The 23,777-nt window shown below is 37.6% G+C and overlaps 1 protein-coding gene across 1 annotated transcript; it reads left to right on the top strand.

The window, feature by feature from the left end:
- The first annotated feature begins 642 nt into the window (after nt 1-642).
- On the top strand, nt 643-17,066 carry LOC121868885 (protein wntless-like). The gene is made up of 12 exons (XM_042369882.1): nt 643-710; nt 1,589-1,815; nt 2,654-2,817; nt 3,476-3,569; nt 3,796-4,100; nt 4,389-4,566; nt 7,023-7,150; nt 8,825-9,037; nt 10,641-10,766; nt 11,847-12,003; nt 12,294-12,400; nt 13,141-17,066. The coding sequence occupies exons 1-11, from the start codon at nt 643-645 to the stop codon at nt 12,380-12,382; spliced, it is 1,749 nt and encodes a 582-aa protein (XP_042225816.1). The 3' UTR covers nt 12,383-12,400; nt 13,141-17,066.
- Nucleotides 17,067-23,777: the final 6,711 nt, after the last annotated feature.

Here is a 23,777-nt window from a genome sequence, read left to right as displayed (position 1 = left end):
GTACATCCAATACAATATGTATACAGAGAGCACATTGTGAGTTTCCTTTCTCCATCCCATCCTGAGTGTGAACCAAACATCACGTACCCCACACTGTATACTAACTGATTTGTTTCCAAAGACCTGGAGCTGGAAAATCAATCTGTTTTTATGCATGTCTATATTTTGTTGATTTAAGACCATATTAAACGTTTACATCATCCAATTTATAAACTGAAACTCCCAAATCTATTAGCCTGAAATTTGTAAATTGCAATAAAGTTATTCAAAACCACATAGTGTGAAATATTTACTTGAAGTGCAATGTTTGTGTGACGGAATAACATACTTATGCAATGAGATGCAACAATTTTAAAGCCTGCATTGATTTTTCAATTTCACTGCACTTTCCTACAAGATTTACATAATTTTGTTTGTAATCATAGATAAAGCTAAAATGAATGGTAAATATAGCCTACAACTAGGTATGGATTATCACTTGAATTGGGTGTAAGTAATCTTGGGTACGACTTATCTTGTGAGTTAGGTACGAGTTATCTTGGGTACGAGTTGACTTTTTGGGGTACGATTTATCTTGGGTACGAGATGACCCTAACCCTAGGGTTAAGGGCCGTACTAACGCCGGTTGAGGAAGTGGTGTAGATGATTGGAGGCAACGAGAACGACTGCATGAAGATGGTGTTGCAACAAACCAGAATGTGGGCCAAGAAGTGAGTTGCCAAATTTTACCCAAGAAGCGTGTGATCCGCTATGTACGGGTCTGACTAATTACCCAAATGTACCCAAATGTAGACGCAATGAAGTCAAATAATGGTCCTACATGAATAAATCGGACTGCCAAGCACTTCTCGACTATTATTTGGTGTCACAAAGTAAAAAAAAAATGGAAAACGTAATTTAATTTGAGTTAATAGATCGCTTGCATGTACCGAGGGAAAGAGTAATTACCCAAATGTAGCCGCAATGAAGTCAAATAATGGTCGTACGTGAATAAATCAGGCTGTGAATCACTTCTCGACTAGTATTTGGTGTCACACAGTCACAAAAAATTGGTAAACTTAATTTAATCTGAGTTAATAGAACAAGTGCATGTACCTAACCTAACCTAACCTAGCACAACTCAGATTAAATAAGTTTACCAATTTTTTGTGACTTTATGACACCAAATAATAATCGAGAAGTGATTCACAGCCTGATTTATTCACGTATGACCATTATTTGACTTCATTGCGGCTACATTTGGGTAATTAGTGGGACCGTCTATGTACAGTAGTTGCTGCCTCACAGTTGATGCTGCAGAGGACATTCGTTAATCTTAAATCAGTGTTGGCATAGGGGATGGTAATATGTTGCAGCCATTGACTTTAATTACACAAAAATCTGGATACTACCTAATATGTAACACTTAAAGAATAATAACAATCATTCCTGAATCATCAACTCATAATCGCTGCGTCTAATGATCGCTGGTAAATTATCCTTAGGAAAATTATCATATAAATATATGAATAAACTTTGTTGACATGTACTATTATTCTTTTATATAAGTGATTATAATATATTTTATATAATTATATTTCTTTATAAGATGCTTAAATGTAGGTAATGGGAAGAGGGTAGCTGGCACTGGTTCGCTGTGTTCAGTGTTCCTCAAGTGTAAACAAACAGTTGTGGCACTGAAGGAGTTGACCCTTTACCTCAAGCAAGATATGCCAGATAATGCCACCAAGAGGACCAGTACAGTTGCCTTCATAAGTTTGTGGACCTTCGCCACCGTAATAGTTGCTGGAGTCATGTTTATTGGTGGAGAGATTGGTTAGTGTGGAGAGTTATGCCAGGCGTCTCGTTCCTACTATTAAACATTTATCAAGCCTAGTTCAACACACACACACCTGTAGAACACAAGATAAAATGATAGTAATCTGGAGTCGCTAAATGTATTAGTTTTCATATATAATGAATATATATTGTAATTCTCCCGCTAGGAAAGTCGTGAGACAAGTTGGAATGAAGGAAAAAATGACAATAGCTAAATTAGGAGTAAAGTGGCACACAATATATCACATATTAAGGGGAAAGGGGCCAAGTTAACCTAATCTAACCTTATGCTAACCAAACTTAACTTAACCTATCCTAGCTTAACCTGGCCCCATCCACCAGTACAGACATCCCTCAGCTTAGTAGCTCAGGATTCTTTTCCAGAAAACTATTCATAAATCACAGGATAATATTCCGTTATACCCTGGCAAAAATGTTAAGATCATAAGTAATTTTTTCAGGTAACGTAACATCCTTACCTAACCTAATAAATCTAACCGAAGTTTGATTTGATTGGGTTAGTTTAGGTTTAGTTAGGGTAGATTGTATTTGGTTAGGTTAGTTGAAAAACTTCTTTCACTGTTAGAAAAATTATGCCGGGCTTTAATGGAAAAGTACCATCAAGGGATCTATCATATATGGAAGGCTTCTGTCTCTGATAAACTATTCATAAATTGATCCTTTGTATATCAATGGTTGCCTGTACTGTACTAACACTGGATAATGAAAATCACAACAAATTAACAAAGAACAGACTTTCAAAATTAGATTATTTCTTAATTAAAAATCTTTCTCCCAATTACCAGCCTTAAATGATATTATATTTTCTCCACAGCACCTACTCCTTGGACACAGATCACAGTGCGAGGCACTAAGTGTGTCGAGTCACCAGTTAATGGCTGGTACTTCTCAGAAGGAAAACACAGCTGCCTTAATGATTTTGACTCTACCGGCATCAAGACGACCAGTCATGCTGATAATATTTACTACACGTTTCAGGTAACATTTTAGGTTAAATCTTGGATAAAAACCTTAAAATTATGAGATAAATGTGTTGTGATTTCATTGATTGCATATATATATATATATATATATATATATATATATATATATATATATATATATATATATATATATATATATATATATATATATATATATATATATATATATATATATATATATATATATATATATATATATATATATATATATATATATATATATATATATATATATATATATATATATATATATTATTTTTATTTATTTTTTGTATCTTGGTATCATTGTCTAACCCACACAGGTTCACTCAAGAGACTAAACTTGAGATTATATCTGCTAAGAGTGTGAGTGTTAAGTGGACACAACACCCACCTTAAGGGTCACTAGTCTGTGTCCCCAGTTCACCCCAATATGAATGGATATCTGACTCAAGAGGTTGGAGAAGTGAAAGTGGTCAAGTGCAGTTCTGACTACATTGGCTAATTTTTATACTGCACTGTATTGTAGATCCTGAAGGCTTAGTACTGTATTCAGTGTGCTGTATTTACACTACCCTTATTGGACTGCCACGTCTACAAGACCCACTTTCACTTTTCTTTATTCTGATGATTTTTTCTTAAGCTCTATAATGATATTAACCTTCAATCCACAGGTTCCTCAGGTAAAGGGCAGTTCAGTATCAGGCTTCTCCCGATGGCAGTGGAGACTGTACGGTGTGCTGCGTCTACGACTGCTGCTAAATGATGGTAGGTACTGAGGTATATCAACCTGTAGATTTGGAACTATCTTGTTAGGTAGTAATTTTATATAAGTTGTCATTACTAAGGTGAAGAACAAAAAATTAATATATATACTATATATAAACTACACCCATGATGTGGTTCATGGACATACTTAATGTAAACAATTGAATGTTTTCTTAAGCATGTACTTGATGTTGGTTATTATGACAATCAAAATTTCTTATTGCAGGTCACTTATCGAGGCACAGTAATAGCTTGGTCCTTAAGTCTCGCCTTGGGTACATAAGTGACGACGACCCTTATAACCCAACGCTGATTGACACAAACTACCAAAAACGGAAACTATATTGTAGTTTTATAGAGAAACACAAGTTTGATGGAGAGACATACAACTGTTCTCCTCAGGTGGTGTTCGTCCTGTACTCGCTATACCACGACCGCTACCTCATCAACATGATGATTCCTCACCACAGAGACGACACCAACGAATGGATTAATCGAAATTTTGGTCGTGTTAAGGATGCGTATATATCAGTGAGTTGCTTGGTGGCTTCTTTCAGTAAGAATGAACTAATGGGCAATAAATATAAGACGACTTGGGATTTAAAGGTCAGAAATACATTTCAAGTTATGTTGTCAAAACAAATGCTTAATGCAAGTGATATTGCTGCCAGAATATTAACATTGTGAAATGCCTAACTGAAGAGAAATTAGGAAATAAATGAGAGATTACAGTAATTGTGTCAGCCATAGTTGATCATTATATAGTATGATGATTGTTATTGCCAGAAGAATCTAATATTCATTATTCTCTTTCAACAGTTTTTCAGTCAGGCCGGCTGGTACACAGTGATGCTGGTGTCGCTACAGACAATCTTCTTGCCTATCTTGGCCGTTGTCTTGTGGAGGTTCCGGAAATGTGTGAGTGACCTTGAGCGACCTCCCACCCACCTTGAGTGTGTCTTGGCACTTTTGGCTGTTGCTATCACTATCATGAACTGTAAGTCTGTGTCTCTTTTATACAGTATATACAATATTTATGCATTGTTCAGTCACAGTGTAGCATTTCCTCTGAACTCATTGGTGTTTATATGTCCTCCCCAAATCTTTTACTGAGTTTACCCAGCTGTTAATGAGTACAGAACCTGACTTTACACTTGGAATATATGATAGATGGTTGAGTATAGTGTTGGCCATATTGTCTCCTTATGTATGAAAGGGTTACTATTCAGTGTACTGTGTGTGCACTGACTCTAATAACCTGCCGACCTGTGGCACCCACTTTCTGATGCCCTTTAGGAGGAAACAGGAGGTATGATTCAGTGCTGATAATGGCTCCCATTAATTTTCAGCAGTTTGCTCACTGATGCACAGTAGCCTTGCAATGTGAGTTTTATTGCTGCTAATTGATTTAGCAAAGTATCCTAGTTACAGTTATTAAAGTACAGTAATCACATTGTTGATTATAAGTTTTAGGAAAGAATTTGTATCAGTTTGACTTGAACAGGTAGTGTTTGACCTGGAGGCCACACTACCATTATTCACAATTGATGGTGAACTTATTGTGAGAAGGAGTCTATTCTACATATGCTTCTCTCACAACCTAGTTTAATCTAAAAAAAATCTTTTTCCTAGAGATTATTTATTTGTGAGTTAATTTTTGTTTAGTAATTAGCTTGCATTGCCTGGCTATGCAGGTACAGGTGTCCCTTGATGCATTGTTGAAAAACTGATCATAACTTTAAATCTTTATTAAATTGACACAGACTTTCCCTTTGCCTTTCACACTATAATGGGAGGTGCTCTGCTGTGCTGTGCTTTGCCTTCATATGAAAAAAATCTTCCCCAATACTGTACTGTACATATCAAAAAGACACTGAAGATATATTCAAGGATTTTTCCTGTGGTAAACAATAATTTTATTCTGAATTATTATATAATGGTACTGTAATTAAGTTCATACAACAGTATACAGTACAGTAGTCAATATTAAAATATACTTCAGATAAACTGGGGTGGTCATTGCTCTAGGTGATGGTGCAGCAGTGTGTTGAAAGATGAGGTTAGTAATAGGTACATGAAAAATTACATAATTCTAGTATATTTTTACCACTGCAGTACCAGTACTTCAGATTAATATTACTGTAACTTGCCTTTGAGTTTGGTACTGTAGAGGGTCACAAGGATTGGAGTTTTCTACACCAGCACTTGACCAGAACTGTTGTGTGAACCTGTTTGACCTACCCTGGGATTGAACGCTGGCCAGTAGAGCAGCACACTGATGCTTTAATCACTACATTACCTGTCTTTTAGAACCAACCAAGTATGTTTGAAGAGATGATGCTTCCTCACCACAAACAGCTCTGTCTTTTAATCCCTTGGGTGCGAGGGGTCTCTCTGTGCTGAAGAAAATTGTCTGCCTTTTGCCAATTAAAGCATTAAAAGTGACATCCAGTAGTGAATGGGTTAAAAAGAGGTAAGAAAGAAGCACAGCACACACACACACCATCACCTGCTTCAGCCACCTCAATATTTATAACTTTGTTTCTTATTGTTAAAGCAGTCCTTGATTGTAATGCCAAATACACACGACAAGATGAGATTAGAATAAGATAAGTCTGTTCACAGTACTAATGTATCTCTGAGTTAGAGAGTATTTTAGTTGTCTCTACCTTATGTGGCTACTCACTCACTGATTTATCTGCTCCTAAAAGGCCTCACTCTCATCAACAGCATATAAAACTAAGTCCCCCCCCTCTCCCCACACACACACACACACACACACACACACACACACACACACACACACACACACACATACATACATTTACACTGGTTGTAAAAGCTTCATATATCCAACCTAACCAGTTACTTAATTGTGAGTTTTCCACACATGAAGTGAGAGGAAATGCTTGGTATCTTCTCTCCTTGAAGGTTCATAGTTACAAATCATGGACAAAAAACTAATACCATCTCCTTAAACTCATGATCTAATATAGCATTGAACGTGAAATTTTGGTTTATGACCGAGGCTCCATAAAATGACTCACCTCTCACCCTCCTCCCGTAAGTGCTTCCCCGGCGTCAGCTGAAGGTGAGCTGGCTGGTGTACATCATTTGTAACTAAGGTGGGATTGAACGGATCACTCATGCTGTTTGTGAAATCTGAATCATTAACTCCCAGAACTGTACTTTCTTTCTTACACTTTCTTAGAGCCTGTGATGCTGGCAGCAGATGGTTAAGGATTATTGCCCCTGCTGCCATGGGGTCAGGGCCTCCCTGGGTCCTGAGACCAAACCCTTCATCTGGTATATTTATGAATTTATGAGTCATTGTATGTAAGATCAGTTATAAACCAGGATCAATCACACACACACACAAATTTAAAAGTATATATACTGTATATATGAACTATTGTAAGTGTAGAGTTCTCAGATGTTTTTATGGCATTGCAGGTCCCTTGGAGTTTGTAGCGCTCATTGTCAACTATCCATGGCTGATAGTAGTGAATGATATTCGACATAACTTTTTCTATGCTTCGTTCATGACTTTCTTCCTGTACCTTACTGATAAACATCTTAAGGTAAGAAAGTTACGGACACATAGAAGTGCATGACAAGTATTGAGAGGGAGCCATGTACTGTATGTGCCTGGTGATACAAGCATGGTCTTGTATACTATGTATACTATATATGAGAGCAGTAACTACACACACACACACACACACACTGTGTGTGTTTTTGTGCGTTATAGTTTGTGTGTGTGCACAAAGTATTGTGCTAGGTAGGGTGTATGTTTCTGCATCAACATGCATGCATAAATGCATACCTGAGAACAGATGCCCCTCCAAATGTGTCAGCATGCATCTACACATCAGCATGTGTGTAAACACACACATACACAAACACACACACATGTATGCTGTAACAAGTGTATAAAAAATGGATCGCTTTTAATTTCTTGTAATATTTAAAGAAACTGTTTATGAGGCAGCAAAAATTATTCAGTTGAATTTGGGTTGTGTACATGTCTTATAACATTACAGTACTCTTAACACAATTAAATTATTTAAATATAGTGTACCTGTACAGCATTTCTTTCCCACCTCAAACAAAGCTGCCATAAACTTACATATAACTCCACCATTCCTCTCACTCCTGCCCTGCCTTCCTCAACCACCCAATTCTAACTGTGTCACTGAATATATTAATAAGTATTTGACTGTAGTACTGTACAGGGCTTGGTTTTGTTATCTTAAGTTGGTATTATACATTGAAGACGTGTCAGCCATAGTAAGTGATATTATAAAATTTCACTGATGATCAGTCCCTTTCATGAATGTGTCTGCCAAGTGAGGTCTGACAATGTGCGAAGTTAGGTCTTACAGTGGGGTGCAAATTTCATGATTTGATTTTACAAGCTAACAAGTGACTCATAACTTGTATGCCGTGAACTTTGGAAACGAGAAGCCAAAGTATCAGGTAATCTACTCCAAATAAAGTTATGGACTTATTTGTTTTTTAACCCTTTCATTATGGGGATGCCACTTTTAGTTTTTAATATGACTACTGCCAGATGATTTTATCCAGCTGAGAGGGGAACCCATACACAAGGGATTAACCACATACTGTATGCTGTGTTATGAATCATTGCTCACTTTTATATTTCTACTACACTCTTCTCATTTCTCTTGTATACTATAGTGACACTATTGACAATTTTCATTGTCCAGCAGCCAAATGGCAATACTGTACTACAGTATTTTTTTTATTTGTTGGTATTATTCGTATTGATTATTCATGTTTATTGGTATACTGTATATTATTTTATCTCAATTCTCTTATGAATTAGTATCTGGTGGGAATTCAGTTTCAGAGATGGTAACACTGTTCACAACCAAGATGGGTTAGTGTTGTCTTGCTACAAATTATGTCTTGGGTTATACTTAGTATTTCTCAAAAGCTAGGGATGAATTATAAGTTGACTTAACAATGGGAAAAAGGGAATAGTTCTAATCCTTTGTTATTCTGTATTATTGTGATGTGGGTTGGGTCTGGCGACTGCTGCATCACTCCATAGGAATAACAATGGTCCATAAGATACGCAAGATATGTTAAATAATTCATTCGGGCACGTCATTACTCAGGTGTGCAGTACTTGGGGTGTTTACTCTATTACCTGTACAGCTCTGTACTGTGCTATGATTCTTTTTTCTTATAATTGTTTTATTATTATGATTTACATTTTCTCTTTCCAGCCTGGTGTATCATGTCCACATGCAAAAGAAGCCATAAACATGAGCATCAGGATTGGCAATCTGGCAATCTTGATCGTGGACATAATAGAACACATCGTCATCATTCTGCATCCATTGGCTGTAACTTTTGAGAGTATGCACTTCAGCATGTCTATGCTCTTTTTCTCTATGCTGGGTTGCTACCTCACCTGCATCACTGTCAGGACCTGCTCGGTGAGGAGCTGTTTTCTTTTCCCTTGCTTTCTTATATGCAAACTGGAAGAAATCTTAACAGAAAGGTTTCTACACTGTACAGTACAGTACTGCACCATATTTGACCTACAGTACTGTACTGTACTTCACCGCTGGAAAGATAGGCTAGGATTACTGTACAGTGGTGTGCTTTTATTACCAGTAATTTTGATTGTTAATTTACCTGTAAGTGAAGACAGCATCTTAACACAATAACACTCTTTGTCTTTATTTCTGTATTTAAATAAAAATTAATGTTTTATAATGGTTGGTGTACTGTACAGTATTCTGTATTTTAAATTTACTTATACCATCCTCTCATTACCCTTTCCCTTTGATGGTGGCTTCATAGACTATATACCCTTTGAGGATTATGCTCATGGAGAATGCTGTGGTTATGGAAGCTGTGGGGATAAAAGTTATCATACTCTATTTAACCCCTTATGTATGGGGTCCCCTCTGAGCTGAATAAATTTGTCTTGTGTTAACCAAATAAAATATTAAAAGCATTGTCCCTATAATGAAGGGGTTAATAATCTCTGGGAAAAACTCTGATGTGTTCCGAGTACAGTACTAAATTTCTGCTGTCAGCCATCTAGATTTATGAATAGAAACCTTAAATATGGTATCCTGTTTTAGTAAAGCTTTTGAACTTCTTGATTATATGCCTGATATGTGAACAATATTTCAAAACGATCTTAAGCAGAGCAACGATGACATGTAACAGTGGTGTAGTGGGAATCAGTCTAGTTGTTGTCTATATAGTGTTAGAAGGTAAGTATATGTTGACTTTAATATGTATGACTGACTAATTCCGTTCATCTTCACATGATTATCAGATCAAGAGTGTTGATCTTCCCTTGACTATATCAGGAGTTATGTTAGATCTTCACATGACTCAGGAGTCATGTTAGAGACTTGAATTCCCATTAATATCCCATTTCATCTATTCCTATTGTCTCTACTCTCAAAATGGCTACTATTCCCATCTGGTCTACTCCTATTTGGTTAAGGTTAGGTTACTTTAGGTTTGGCTAGGTTACTTTAGATTTGGTAAAATACCTTTGAGAGATCATAACTGATAGTAGACATATGATGAATATGTGACATTTTCAGGGTAGACATAATGGGAATAGATGAAATGGCAACTCATGTATAGACAAAATGGGAAATTGGCAGTAGCCCAAATAGGAGTAAACAAAGTGATCATAAACCAAATTCCCACCCACCTCCTCTGAAGGAAGCCCCAAATTGGCAGGAAATCTATGGTTGAATTATTTTGTCCCATGTGATCAAGTGAACGAGAAGTGTGTTGACTGCAGCCTGATTAGTCCTACAGGCACTAATATAATCAATGAAATCATTTGAATTTGACATGATGAGATGGCTGCCCACCTCTTACTGCTTTAGGTCATCATAATTCATTATATTCATGTCCTTCCTGTGTTTGTGAGGCAGTGGTATATGTTGTACATCTTTTACTTATCTTCTCCAGCAAAAAATGGGATTTTATACCTGTATCCACTGTTTTCTCAAGATAAACTGTCATTACATGTACGGTATTCCCTTTCTTGTTACATCACAGGCTTTGACTGCCATCATAAAGAAAGGTCTTGTACATGAGGAGGAAACAAGATGTCAGGAAATGGTAGTCCTTATCATCACCTGGATCTGCTTCTTTATGACTGCTGCAGATTTTATCATCAAACGTGTAAGTATCTGTGACACATTCTGACACTACAGACGATAAATATATCAAAATGCCATATATTGTTTGCTAGCAGTATTTCTTGTTTTATCCATAGTAAATACTGTATTGTTATTCTATGCACATTCAGAAGAAAATAGATTAATCTTGTGAACAATGTGTAGTGTGGGTCATGTTGGTGGTTACCTTGTGGCATAGGTGTACTGCATTGATCATTTAGGAAATCATTGGACCCAATGTACAGTACTGTACTGTTGTTCAGTATTCCTGCAGGTTTGTTTGTAAGGTTTCACGATTATGTTAGAATGAGGGTGAACGTATAGTCTTCATTACTGATACCATAAACCATAGTGAAAATGTATCAGTCAAATAGACAGCTATATTTTCAATATAATTAATGGCATGAGGTAGACTGTACTGTACATGCTTATGGATTAGAAGGTGAGGAAGGAAGACATTCACCACCTCCTACCTGCCTTCCTATTACACTACCTGTAGAGACAAAATCATACCGCCTGTTTGATTACTAATATTTCAATAAATAAAGTTAAGTCCTTAAATGAAGCTGAGTAATGGTGGATAGGTAGAGTGAATATGAAGTGTCATCAGATACTGTATGTGCAGACATACCACAGTGATCTGGTAGGAGTGTCTGCAGGTGCCGCTGCTCTATAATAGTATAACTTATGCAGGATGTACACAGATAAATTGCTGCCAGTAGCTACAGGTACTTTGTGAGAAAAATTTTAATTAGTCCCCTGCTAGATTTTTATCCATTAGCCGAAACAATTGGTGCATAGTATTTCCGGAAATGAGAGATTTCCGGGTAACGAGACGACTCTCTCAAAGCTGGAAAAACTCCCACATCCCTGGAATTTTCCGTGTACAGGTACTGGAAAAATTTTCTCAAAATTTTCAAGATAACGTACTACTCAGAAAATTAAAATTTTGACAATCGGATAGTTCTAGTTATGAGGGATTCCAGCTACGTAACGGAGATATTTCTGTACTGTACTGTACTTTATTACTGTACTATAGTTTACTTGTATACTGTACTGTAATGCATATATTTTTTATCAACAGCTACATGATGGCATGTGGATGTGGGACTACCGTTTAGGGGAGTTGGAAATCAAAAACACAGGAGGATATCAGCTAGGTGTTTACTGCATGTGGAATGTCTTCACCTGTGTTTTATTAGTAGTCTACACACCTCTCAGAAAACCACCACAACCACAAGGTCAGTCAATGTATCTGAATACTTTCTCAACAATAATGTGTTCTTGCTGTGTCTTCTGTCACATTTTCCTTACTCTAGTTGTACAAGTGTAATTTAACAATTACATCTTGAATGGCAGTTTTAAGTTTATAAACATGGTTGAGCAAAGTGAGGCAACTCCTTAGTACAGTATTAATCCCCAGAAACTGTTGTTAGATTTTCTATGATCAGTACTTCGTAGTGGCTGCACTCTAGCTGCCTAGTGACCATACTAAATGTGTAACTAATGTATAATTTTCTTATCTTTTCAGGCAGCTTGGAAATGGCTCGAGTTGTGGGCGTGCCTCTGCAAACCCGACAGTCTCCCTCCTTTGTAGACTTGAGAGTCACTACATTATGAAGTCCCACTCTAGTATAGGTAAGCTGAAATAGAAAATTTTCTACCGAGTTTCTCTATACAGGTATATCATTCTCTCAGCAACAGCAACTGTTCCTTAAAGGCAGAGTACAAATGAATGTTACACACATGACTGAGCTGTTGGTCCAGACTATTGGCTGGGCCTAGGGAAGGAATCATCAGACACGTTGACTTGGGGCTGTATTTTGCTCACACTTGGTTTGGAAGAAGTTAGGGCCCCAAGGTCCACTGAGTGACACTGTCATGTAAAGGATAGTTCCAAGACCTTGATCCTGGTTCTTGTCCTCATAGGTTCAAATTAATGAATTATTCCTTCCTCACATTGTGTCATAGTCATTTACTTTTTATGCTTGCACAAAGAACTTAATAAATGACTATTGTGGTAATGGATAAATTCAGCATTAGCCTCCTGTCCTTAGGGTTGCCATTTCATGCCTGGGGCACTCCCAGTCCACTGAGCTGTGAGTGGGTGTCAGACATTATAATTACTATGATGGTCAAGCTCTGGCAGAGGAGGTTGTAAATATGATGGCTCCAGGTGAGACTTAAGAGAATAAACAATTATCAGATGATGGGTAATCTCTGCTTACCTCATCTTCCCTTTGACATAGTCTTGATTATCATCATCTCAGTTGTTAGTGCTGTTTAATTCCAGTTAACATTACCTGTGTTGATAATGTGTCTTACAGGTATTTGGCTCTAACATTATAATTAATATCGTAAACGATTTATCCCAACAGGATCATCATAGCTATCGTGCCCTTCTATAGTAATTCACAAGTGGATTTGTGACCATTTTGATACAAGTTAATGGTTCATTAATGTTGTTGAGCCACTGTTCCTCCACATCAATGCCAGAATGACAAGAGTTTGCAAGAGGAGCATAACGTAAAGACTTGTGGCAGCTTGTTTACTATTAATATGCATATCAGATGAGAGATCACTTGGTTCTTTCTGATATGGTGAAGCTGTTTGTTGGGTCAGGAGTTAAATCATCCCTAAGGTATGTGCTAGTGTCCTCATAGTTTAAACCAAAGAGTATATTTTGGACAATCTAAACACACTCTTCAAGTTTCACGTCCCATCGGTGAATTGTTTCTTTATCGTATATTATAACTGCCGTCAGACTTTATTTTTTGCTTAATTATGAAAGTTTTATCCAGTTACTTAAGTTTCTAATATTTATCAACTTCTAATGATTTTAACTGTATTCTGTAGGATATAATTTATACTGATATGTTTAACAGTATTATCCATACAGTATTGTTGTTACACCCGAGCCCCATCTTAACTCCTCATTAACTTAAAAGAAAGAAACATAATTACGCGGCAGCTCTTGTGTTACCATGAGGTACACCCTCTCCAAAAAGTATCTTTACCGAGAGGTCCGATGAATTTTCAAAATGAACACCGCGACTTCTGTTGTCTCGGTAGGGTTGTCAGAATTCTTCGTCCATTGTGTCCTATTGTCTCGCACAAAATAGTGAAGATACTTTTTGGAGAGAGTACAGGTATACAGTATTATATAAAGTAATTACTGTAGTTAGTATCATAAACGACAACATCACCAACCTTTCATCTTCTCTCCAGTATTAACTTCTTTACATGTCCAAATATTTCCAGCCACTGAATACAGTGGCTAGTTTGTCATACAGTATTAGGATTTGCATAACATATTTTGGAGATGTTAGTTTGTTACTGGTGTTCTACAAGGTGTGATGGTATTTTTTACTCAAGCCACATTTGATGAAGCCCAGTTGATTATGTAGGTACAGTATATAATGTAGATGATATTTATACAGAGCTTTAGTTTTTCATCCAATGCCTCCACCTGGTTATTGCTCACTCTGGGGGTTGTCATATGAAACTTAAGATGAATCAGTGTTGTGTGTCCTCGGTGATTACTCCGATTGAAAATTATATCATTGACGATGGTTTGTAACACAAGTACCGCGTACAAAGAGTCCCAGTCTGGAGCTACGACAGCTAGATGGGTTCTGTATCTCGGCAGTCACGTTTTCCATGCATATTAGATCAAACTCAGGTCATCAATTTTATACTTATACTGTATTTTGTCATTGTCTGCCACTGAGTATTGAGAGGAGATGCAGATCACAGGACTTATTCTTTTATTTTTTGCTTCCTGGGGCATGATGTAGGAATCCAATGACTGCTTTTGCTGCCAGCCCCACCACTGCCAAGAACTGGCATGTATTCTCGCTCCTTGGAGTACTGTAGAAAAGTTGTTAAAATGCCTTGGCAGTGTTAATAACTATAGATAGTGCAGATAGCTGTACTATTGTATCTGCTGTATTTTGGATGAGTCCAAATTTTATGTGGTGCTGAACCTTTTTTTAAGTATAGTAGTGAACCTTTTTTAACTGTAGTAGTCCATAACTCACCTGTAATTAAGAGAATCACAGCTCTACCTAGGCAGCACATTTAATTTTAGTTGATGATAATTTTGCTCTGGAGTTCTTCAGTGAAGGTCCTCGTCGGGCACTGGTATTAAGAGGTAGCGGGACAAAGTGGTGATCTCACTAGCTAGGGCTTAATATACGTTGATCCACTTGTTTCCATATCTCTGCCTGTTATCACATCTTAGGTAACTGTAGTTTCAGGATGTTTAAACTTGTTAGAATCATTCATTGGGTCATTAGGCCAACATTTTCCTTGTAATTACTAGTACTGTACTTTACTTCTTTTTTCTGTAGTACTGTATGCTTTTCATGTTAAAACTGTTACCTGTTGATATTCTTCATATTATATTAGAGGATTTCACCTGTCTTACCAAAGCTTTGTCTTAGTGTAAAAAAAATGGTCAAGTTATATTTCAATTAAGTTATTTTGTCTGTGTTTGGCAAGAGTTGTTGCTCTGCCTCCAGGATGACACTAAACCTTAGTGAGAAGGAAGTGAGTGTTCTGATGGTGGTGTACAGAAGCTTCACTGTCTGTACACAATGATCTTTTGTGCTGTGTTACTGTACTTAAAGAACATTGTATAGTGCTGACCAATTCACTCTTTCTTGTCTATAACTAACCCTCTGATATTATGTAAAGATGTTACAACTTGTTGATGACTCTTGGCTTTAGTACAACTTGTTTCTTCTGAAACTCATACGAGGTACAGGTATGGATATTGTAGATCAGGGATTGATCGTATCGTTGTTGATGGTTTTTGTGTACAGTATACAGGTAGTGTATCAATTATCTGTTTCTTTCAACTCCAGCCATTCTAACCCTTTTGATGTCATAAGAGATTTGAAGGGAGATCCACAAGAGGTTTATATTGTCAACCCAACATGTAAATGTTAATATTTTTATTTAGTTTTCACTTCATATGACTATGAAGTTTATATACAGTATTTCACACACGAATTTCATGAAAAAATAGACATTATTGCAAAATGAATTGACTTTCTTATGGTATTTTCAATCATTGATCAGTTCAGAGACATCATCATCATCATCAATAATGTTTTACAGCTATTTTCCACACTTGTTTGGGTTAGCTGTTCATAACTTAGAACTTAATTTACATTGAAAGGGAATCCCAAATTGACAAGTTGTGAAAGCAATTGTGATTGTTTTCCATAAGAAATGTCCTTAATTAGGTCATTAGTGTCATCCATTATGTTATTAAGGAAGAATTTCTTCATCCTTGGGATCAGTCTCCCATTACTGTATAGCTTTTTTGTTAATAATTATTCCACTTGTATTGTTTTTTTAGTTAACAGTTTATGATCACATGTTTTTAATAACAAAATCATATATATATATATTTCAGTCTGGGAACTGTATCCTCTAACCATACGCATATTTCCCATACTTTATATAATATATTCTATTATGTACAGTAGGGGACAAAAGTTCGCTCCTGTGCTGAAACTGAGTCAAGGGAATGAGTCTTCGTACTTACTCTACTGTCGTATGGTGCGGTTGTGCTGTTTTATCTAATTTGGGGTTGATACTGCTTCATTTAGGGAAGGAGCAAACTTTGACCTCAACTGTATATGTACAGTATACTCTAGGCTTAATACCGTATGGTATATTGTATTGCCAAAATTCTTAAAATTCTCAATTCTGGTTTGTTTCTTGTGTGAAGTTTAAGAGATACTGTGCTGACTACACTACACTACACTACCTGTACAGTATTATGCCTGTCTGGCTCTGTAGTGGAAAGCTTCTGTTTAAAGAAGTCTTGCTTTTTTTGAATTTTGCATAGTTTATCTCTCAGTACTCATATATTTTTGCCTCAACATGAAACGATGAGGCTATATTATGAGAGTGTCCAGATGTCTGTCAGTTTAGTCATTAGTCTGTCTCTAGAAATATATATTGTTATGATAATTCCAAACCTTTATATTAGATTTTGTTGAAACTCTGTAGGATTGTTCTCCTTAATAAAATCTCAGATGGGATTACATTTAAGTGACATTGTGTGACCTTTCTGGGGTTTCAGGATAGTAGTGAGAAGATATCATATTTTACATTGTGGTTTGTTGGTCGTGTTGAGACATAAACCAATATGTTTTAGTACTTGTTAAAGATAGGGAAGCTTAATACCTTTCAATGGTTGTTAACACCCTTTGATTAGTGGCATCGATGTTGTTGTTGTTGTTGTTGTTGTAGTACTGAGGTGAAATAAAAGTCCCAGCGTAGGTAATCCAGAAATGTTTACTTATATTCCCTAAAAATATCTTTTACTATTGTTGTTTATATTCTCAGTTGTTCCTCTCTCTCTCTCTCTCTCTCATCATTTTGTATCGATATTCTTATGTATTTAACGGCTTTACGTCATCATCATTATGCATGTCTTATTCTCTCCTGATAACTATTATTGACCAAGCAAATCCAGGTATATAGTGAAACCTCCTTATAATGGACTTTCCTTTCCATATACTGAAGTCCATTAAGTAGAGGTTCTACTGTACTGAACATATTTTATAATGGTGAGACTTGTAGTAAGCACTGCACCCATACGCCTCTGATGGTTGTCTCAGGTACAGTACCAGTGGTTCAACCAGGTTAGAGACAAGTCCACAGCTCACCTGCCCAAGCCTATTATGGTATTACCATTGAGGAAGACCATAATAAAATACAATTCCCTGCTGTCTGCCAGACCATTAAGACCTTCCTGTGGTAATTGTTTTCACAGCTAATGCAATCAGATTGGATAACACTTGTACTGCATAAATAATCTTGTAGGTTGGACCAGGGCAACAGTAATGACTTTGTAGGCCCAAGGTAGAGTCAGAATCAAAAGTATGCCAAAAATTCCAAGCTAGCATTATGTTTCCATTCTTAACAAAAATGATGCTCATTCCACCTACAGTTGACTTGGAGTCCAGTCACAACAAGACAATGTCTCCACACAATGATGGAAGGATGGAACATCATCAATGTTATGTGACGAGAAACATGATGCTGGCTGGGGATTTTTGGCAAACTTTTGATTTATGACTGTACATATTTATTATAGATCCCATATAAGAGACATCATTTTTGGGGAGGACAAAGGGGAACTTGCTTCAAGAATCAAACAATATTAAAATGGTCAGCAGAAAGTTGATAAAGAACAGTAGATAAAAGAATGTATTCATATTCATACTGACACAAAAATACATAGATACAATTGTGGAGAAAATTTAAATATACGCAAGACATCCTTTTACACTTGTTGTTAGCAAGCATGTCAATGATGTTTTCACAATTCATAGATAAAAGAAAAGTCATATTTACTGGAAGGAAGTGACACCACAACGACCAACACTGCCACCACAACTACCAACACTGCCACCACCACTACCAACAATATCACCACCACCAATACCATCCCATCACTACCGTAATTACCAACACCACCACCATGATTACCAACACCACCACCACCAACTTCATTATCAACAGCAACAACACCAACAACACCACCATCATTATTACCAGCACTACCACAATTACCACCACCCCTATCACCACAATCATCATCATCACCACACAACCGACCGCTTGGGTGGGAACATTGATTTCTTGTGATGTCTGATACCTGGTTGAGGGGCAAGTTGGCCTCGGACGGTCTTAAAGCAGCACAGCTGGCCCATGCACGCCCCCCTCACTCTCTTTACTCCCAGTGAAGAAGAGAGAGAGAGGAAGGGGGAGGAGAAAGAGAAAGTAAAGTGGTCTCTAAGATCATATATTTCATCTCACCTAAATTAACCTAACATGACCTAAACTAGACTAACCCTAACCGAAACTAAACTAAACTTAACCTAACCTAACCTCACCTCTTTCTAAACCTGGTTGTGTTAATGTCAATATTTTTTTACATCTCTAATTTTGAATTGTTTTCATCTTCCACACCACCTCTTATGATTTGTTTGTATGCCTTTGCTGTTTACTCTCCCTCTTTCTCTTTGTTCGTTTATCACCCTTCCTGCTGCTACTCCTTATTTGTACTTCATTCTTCTACTTACCCTTCCTCTTGTTCCTTTTTTTCCTTCCCCCTCCCCCTGTACCTTCTTTTTCTTCCTCCTCCTTTCCCTTCATCCTTTTATTTTTCTCCTGTTCCCTTTCTCTCCTCTTCCTTCTTTCCTTCCCTCCCTCTACCTTCTTTCCTTCCTTTTTCCTCCTTCCTCCTTCCTCTTCCTCTTCCCCTTCCCTCCTCCCTCCCATTCCATGCTCCTTCCCCTTTCACTCCCTACCCCACCTCCTCCTCGCCGTGATGTGGGACAAATTAGGTCACGTTCCAGTTTATTGACGTAAACACAACGGGTTCATTTCCTTGACTGGTCGACTCGTGATCAGCTGAACCAGCCTTTGTTGACATCCCGTCCTGTCTCCACCATCATCACCCTCTCTTTTACCCACTGGTTTATTGTCTATTCTCTTTGTCTTCACGTCTCTCAGGTCTCCTACATCATCATCTCAATTTATCCTGTTATTCTGTTTTTATTCTTTTTTTCTTTGTCTTATTTTACATATTACTGTCACTTTCAATTTATCTTCTTGTTGCTTCTTTCCCCCTCCATCATCATCGTTTCTCCCAATTCCATATTCTAGCGTTATTCTCTTTACTTTATTTTTTTTTTAAACGAGCGAATTATAATTAATTTTATTTTTACTCTCTCTCCCTCTTCATTTCATATCAATTCATTTGTTGATCTCAGTTGTGAGTGCGCAAGTGTGTGTGTGTAGACGTGCATGGTAACAGTTCATTGTTAATATTTAACTCTGTTAAGAGTGACCTTCTGGTGTTGCCAAAGGTATATTTGGAATCATTATTGTGTTTTCTTTCTTTCTATTCACGTATATTCTTTATGCTTACTCATACATCTCTCTCTGTACCTTACTTCTTACTCTACGATAGTCTGTACTGCATGACGTTTCTCATCTATCTCTACTCTTGACACACAAGTTGATATCTGTGTTGGAGAAACTTCAATATCTCGCCAGTCATCCAAGATTCAGTCAGAGCTATTATCCTTATCGTTTTTTAATGGTGCTACGTCATTAATAACCCCAGTAAAAGTAATTCTGAAGTCTTTCCCAAGCCTCGTTTTTCCTCCAAGCCGTTTCTGTCTGCTAGGCTAGGATGGGTTTAGTTCTGGAAAGTTATTTAAGCGCATACACCACCTCCCCTTGTTCCTTTTAAGGTGTTGTAAGTTGGAACAGACAAGTAAACATTCAGACAGATGGGCAAACACAGAGAGATAGGCAGGCGTCTAGCCTAAAGACAGACTAAGAAATATACGCAGTCAGAAAATAGCGTACTGACAGACAACATACAGGCAATACAAAGACAACAGCATACAGACGGACACACAACATGGAGACATAAACAAGAGAACTGCCTGGAGGTATGACTCGGGTGTGTGCTGGACAAATATTGTTGCATTTGGAACAGCTTGTGTTATGTGGCAGGCTGGAGCATACGTGATGTAGGGTAGGGGCTCTGAGGGTGTTCCTCCTGCTGTCACACACACACACACTACCTCACCACCACCACATTGCACCTCACCACCACTCCACACACAATCAACATACCGCCATCACATCACCACACACTATACGTATACCCTGTATGTAATAAAATACCAATCATAAATCTGGCAAAAAAAAAATTTAAACTGAAATTAATAAACCTTTTAAACCCCAAATCTCTCGATATTGACAAAAGATGGAACTTCTTAAAAAATCCCTAAATTCACGTATGACATTGTCGCTCTGAAGAGTTTAAATGGGATTTGTCTTATCAAACACTCCAACTGTTAATTAATATGGATGCATATACGTACGAGATCCCGTGATAGCAATAACAAAAAGATTATATTGGATAAACAGACCAAGACCTGAAGCACAACAACGTAATAATTGTATTGGGCAGGAATATAATGCTTTGTTTGTTCGTATGAGAGAATCCAATCACTGCAGAGAATGGAATTATACTTGTTCAATAGCAATAGTATGCATGAACATGCAGGTATCTACGTACCAAAATATAATCTTTTCCCTGTAAACACCTGCACCATTAAACACGTTGATTCATTAAGCTCAGGTGCTATCGAACAGTGACGTCATCAAGTGAACATCCAGCACAGTTTTACAACCTTTTGGAGACCAGAAATGCGTATTGTTGATAAATGCTTCAAGATGTCAATTGTTAACATATTGAATACATAATACAATACCGTAGGCGTGATGAATCTCCCAAGCATTATATAAACGGTATCAAGTGACAAACTTAGGCAGAACCATTTAGGGGTTTGCAACAATACGTCATGATTTGTGCGTCAATCGTCTTGAGTCTCCTGTCTTAGCCTATATTGTTTGTGTAAATACTGTGATAATGGTGAAAAACAGGGTATTTTGGTGTGTATAGATATTTCTTATAATCAGGTGACTATAACTGAAAGTTGAACTTGGAATTGTATCAATAAACTTATTTATTAACTAGGTGGTAGGTAGTAGGCAGCTATCAAACAGGGAGGTACTACCGCCTGGGAAGATATCGGAAGCATAATGTGTTGTCTAATGGTAGACCCTGCTGCCATATGGCATCACGTAAATTGTGACCAAGTCCCAGGTTGCTGATCTGACTTTCTGCCTCATTTACACACAATTGCAGGGTCTCAATCGTTTCTCTTACTATTGACAATACAACAAACATACTGTATATCGTTTCCCACTCTTGATTTATTTATTTATTTTTTTATTTATGGTTATTATTTTTTATTATATTTTTATTCGTTTTTTTATTATTATTATTATTATTATAATTTCGCCCCGCAGGCCGTGATGTGGGTCAGTGACCTGTGCCCGGGTCGGTTAATCCCCGAAAAAAATATATAGATATATGGGTGCAACGGTGTCTTAAAACAGACGTAATTAAGGTGAAGAAGGCTGTGATATGTGAAAAACAGTTTAGTCGGAAACAAAAAGTTGAACTGTAAAATATGAATTATTAGGTTGTGATCCGGCCAAACATTACCGGGATCTGAATCAACTGCCATACTTGATATATATATATACAAAGATTTTTTTATCGGTTACCAGCGACTCGAGGATTTCTCACGCTGAAACACACACTGATGAAAGGAGTCTTTTCAACAATAAAGGTCGGTGTGATTTAGAACTATATTAGATAATTTATATTTCAAAAAGTTCAAGTTTGGGCGTCAATCTTAGGTAAATGTTTACAAGTGAGCCTCGCGTGTTTTGGCGAGCAACAGCTCTAGTAAAGCCAGGATTTACTTTATTATATCACCTGTAACACCTCTGCTGGGCTTTACTTATCGACTTGGTTGGGTTCATTTACTTTGGTCTGACTCATATGTACCAGAGATGTCACCTGATAATATGTTGTGAATTAGTTTTGTTTATTGAATTGTATTTATGATGTTTTGGTCTGTCGGTGTTGAGGAATGTTATTATTATTATTATTATTATTATTATTATTATTATTATTATTATTATTATTATTAAACAAAACATTCATCAAAGTACCACACACTAAATAGTATTAATATTACATTGATTATTTGTATTGATGCTTTCAGCGGGATATATATTTACTGTGTAACCCTTTTAAGTTATTTTGTAGTTAGGTTAGTTTAGCATTAGGTTAGTTTAGATTAGGTTAGGCTAGTTTACGTTAGCTTAGGTTAATCTTAAGATGATCAATAATGTAGAAAAAGGCTTTTAAGATTATATCGAAACCTTACCTTACTTTGATGGAGGGGAGGTGGAGGGTGGAAGTGTTGAGTTAATTATGGCAAGTTACACATGTTGGCAGTTGAGTTTGTGTGTGTGTGTGGTGAGGGAGGTGGGGTTGTCATGGCAATAGAGGGCCTCCCGACAGGTCAATAGAGGTTGCCGACCTGTCTCACACACCTGTCCGCATACACCTGTCTCACACACCTGTCCTCACACACCTGCCCTCACACCTGTCCTTACACCTGTCCTCATACACCTGTCCTTATGCAACTGTCTCACACACCTGTCCTCATACAACTGTCCTCACACACCTGTCCTCATACAACTGTCCTCACACACCTCTCATACACCCGTCACACACCTCTCATACACCTGTCTCATATGCCTGTCCTCATACACCTGTCCTCACACACCTGTCCTCATACACCTGTCCCCACATACCTGCCCTCACACACCTGTCCTCATACACCTGTCATCACACACCTGTCCTCATATACCTGTCCTCACACGTCTCACATCTGTCCTCATGCAGTTGTTCTCACACACCTGTCCACATACCTGTCCTTACACCTGTCCTTATGCAACTGTCTCACACACCTGTCCTCATACACCTGTCACACACCTCTCCTCACACACCTCTCCTCATACACCTGTCCTCATACACCTGTCTCATACACCCGCCTCGTACACCTGCTTTTCACACACACACACACACACAGTTTATAACATGTCTTTCCTGGAACTAGACTCTAGATAGGTGGTCACCATGGCAACGCTGTTACCTTAGTTACCTGTTCACCGCCACAGGTCCACCCTTGGTTCACAGGTCACCACAGGTCCACCCTTGGTTCATAGGTCACCACAGGTCCACCCTTGGTTCATAGGTCACCACAGGTCCACCCTTGGTTTACAGGTACAGGTCACCACAGGTCACCACAGGCCAATCTTTGGTTTACAGGTCACCACAGGTCCACCCTTGGTTCACAGGTCACCACAGGCCCGTCTTTGGTTTACAGGTCACCACAGGTCCACCCTTGGTTCACAGGTCACCACAGGCCAATCTTTGGTTTACAGGTCACCACAGGCCCACCCTTGGTTCACAGGTCACCTCAGGTCTAAATTGGTTTACAGGTCACCACAGGTCCACCCTGGGTTCACTGTTGGC

This window comes from Homarus americanus, unplaced genomic scaffold, assembly GCF_018991925.1.
Source record: "Homarus americanus isolate GMGI-L3 unplaced genomic scaffold, GMGI_Hamer_2.0 scaffold38801, whole genome shotgun sequence".
In the NCBI taxonomy this organism is placed as follows: domain Eukaryota; kingdom Metazoa; phylum Arthropoda; class Malacostraca; order Decapoda; family Nephropidae; genus Homarus; species Homarus americanus.
Note: the sequence above shows the minus strand (reverse complement) of the source record. Positions and strands in the feature narration are given on the sequence as shown.

Excerpts from the sequence above, each read along its gene's own strand:
- LOC121868885 (XM_042369882.1), top strand. The coding sequence starts at position 643 with ATGATTGGAGGCAACGAGAACGACTGCATGAAGATGGTGTTGCAACAA. Across the intron at positions 711-1,588 it reads ACCAGAATGTGGGCCAAGAA|ATGCTTAAATGTAGGTAATG; the intron begins GTGAGTTGCCAA and ends TTTCTTTATAAG. Across the intron at positions 9,038-10,640 it reads TCACTGTCAGGACCTGCTCG|GCTTTGACTGCCATCATAAA; the intron begins GTGAGGAGCTGT and ends GTTACATCACAG.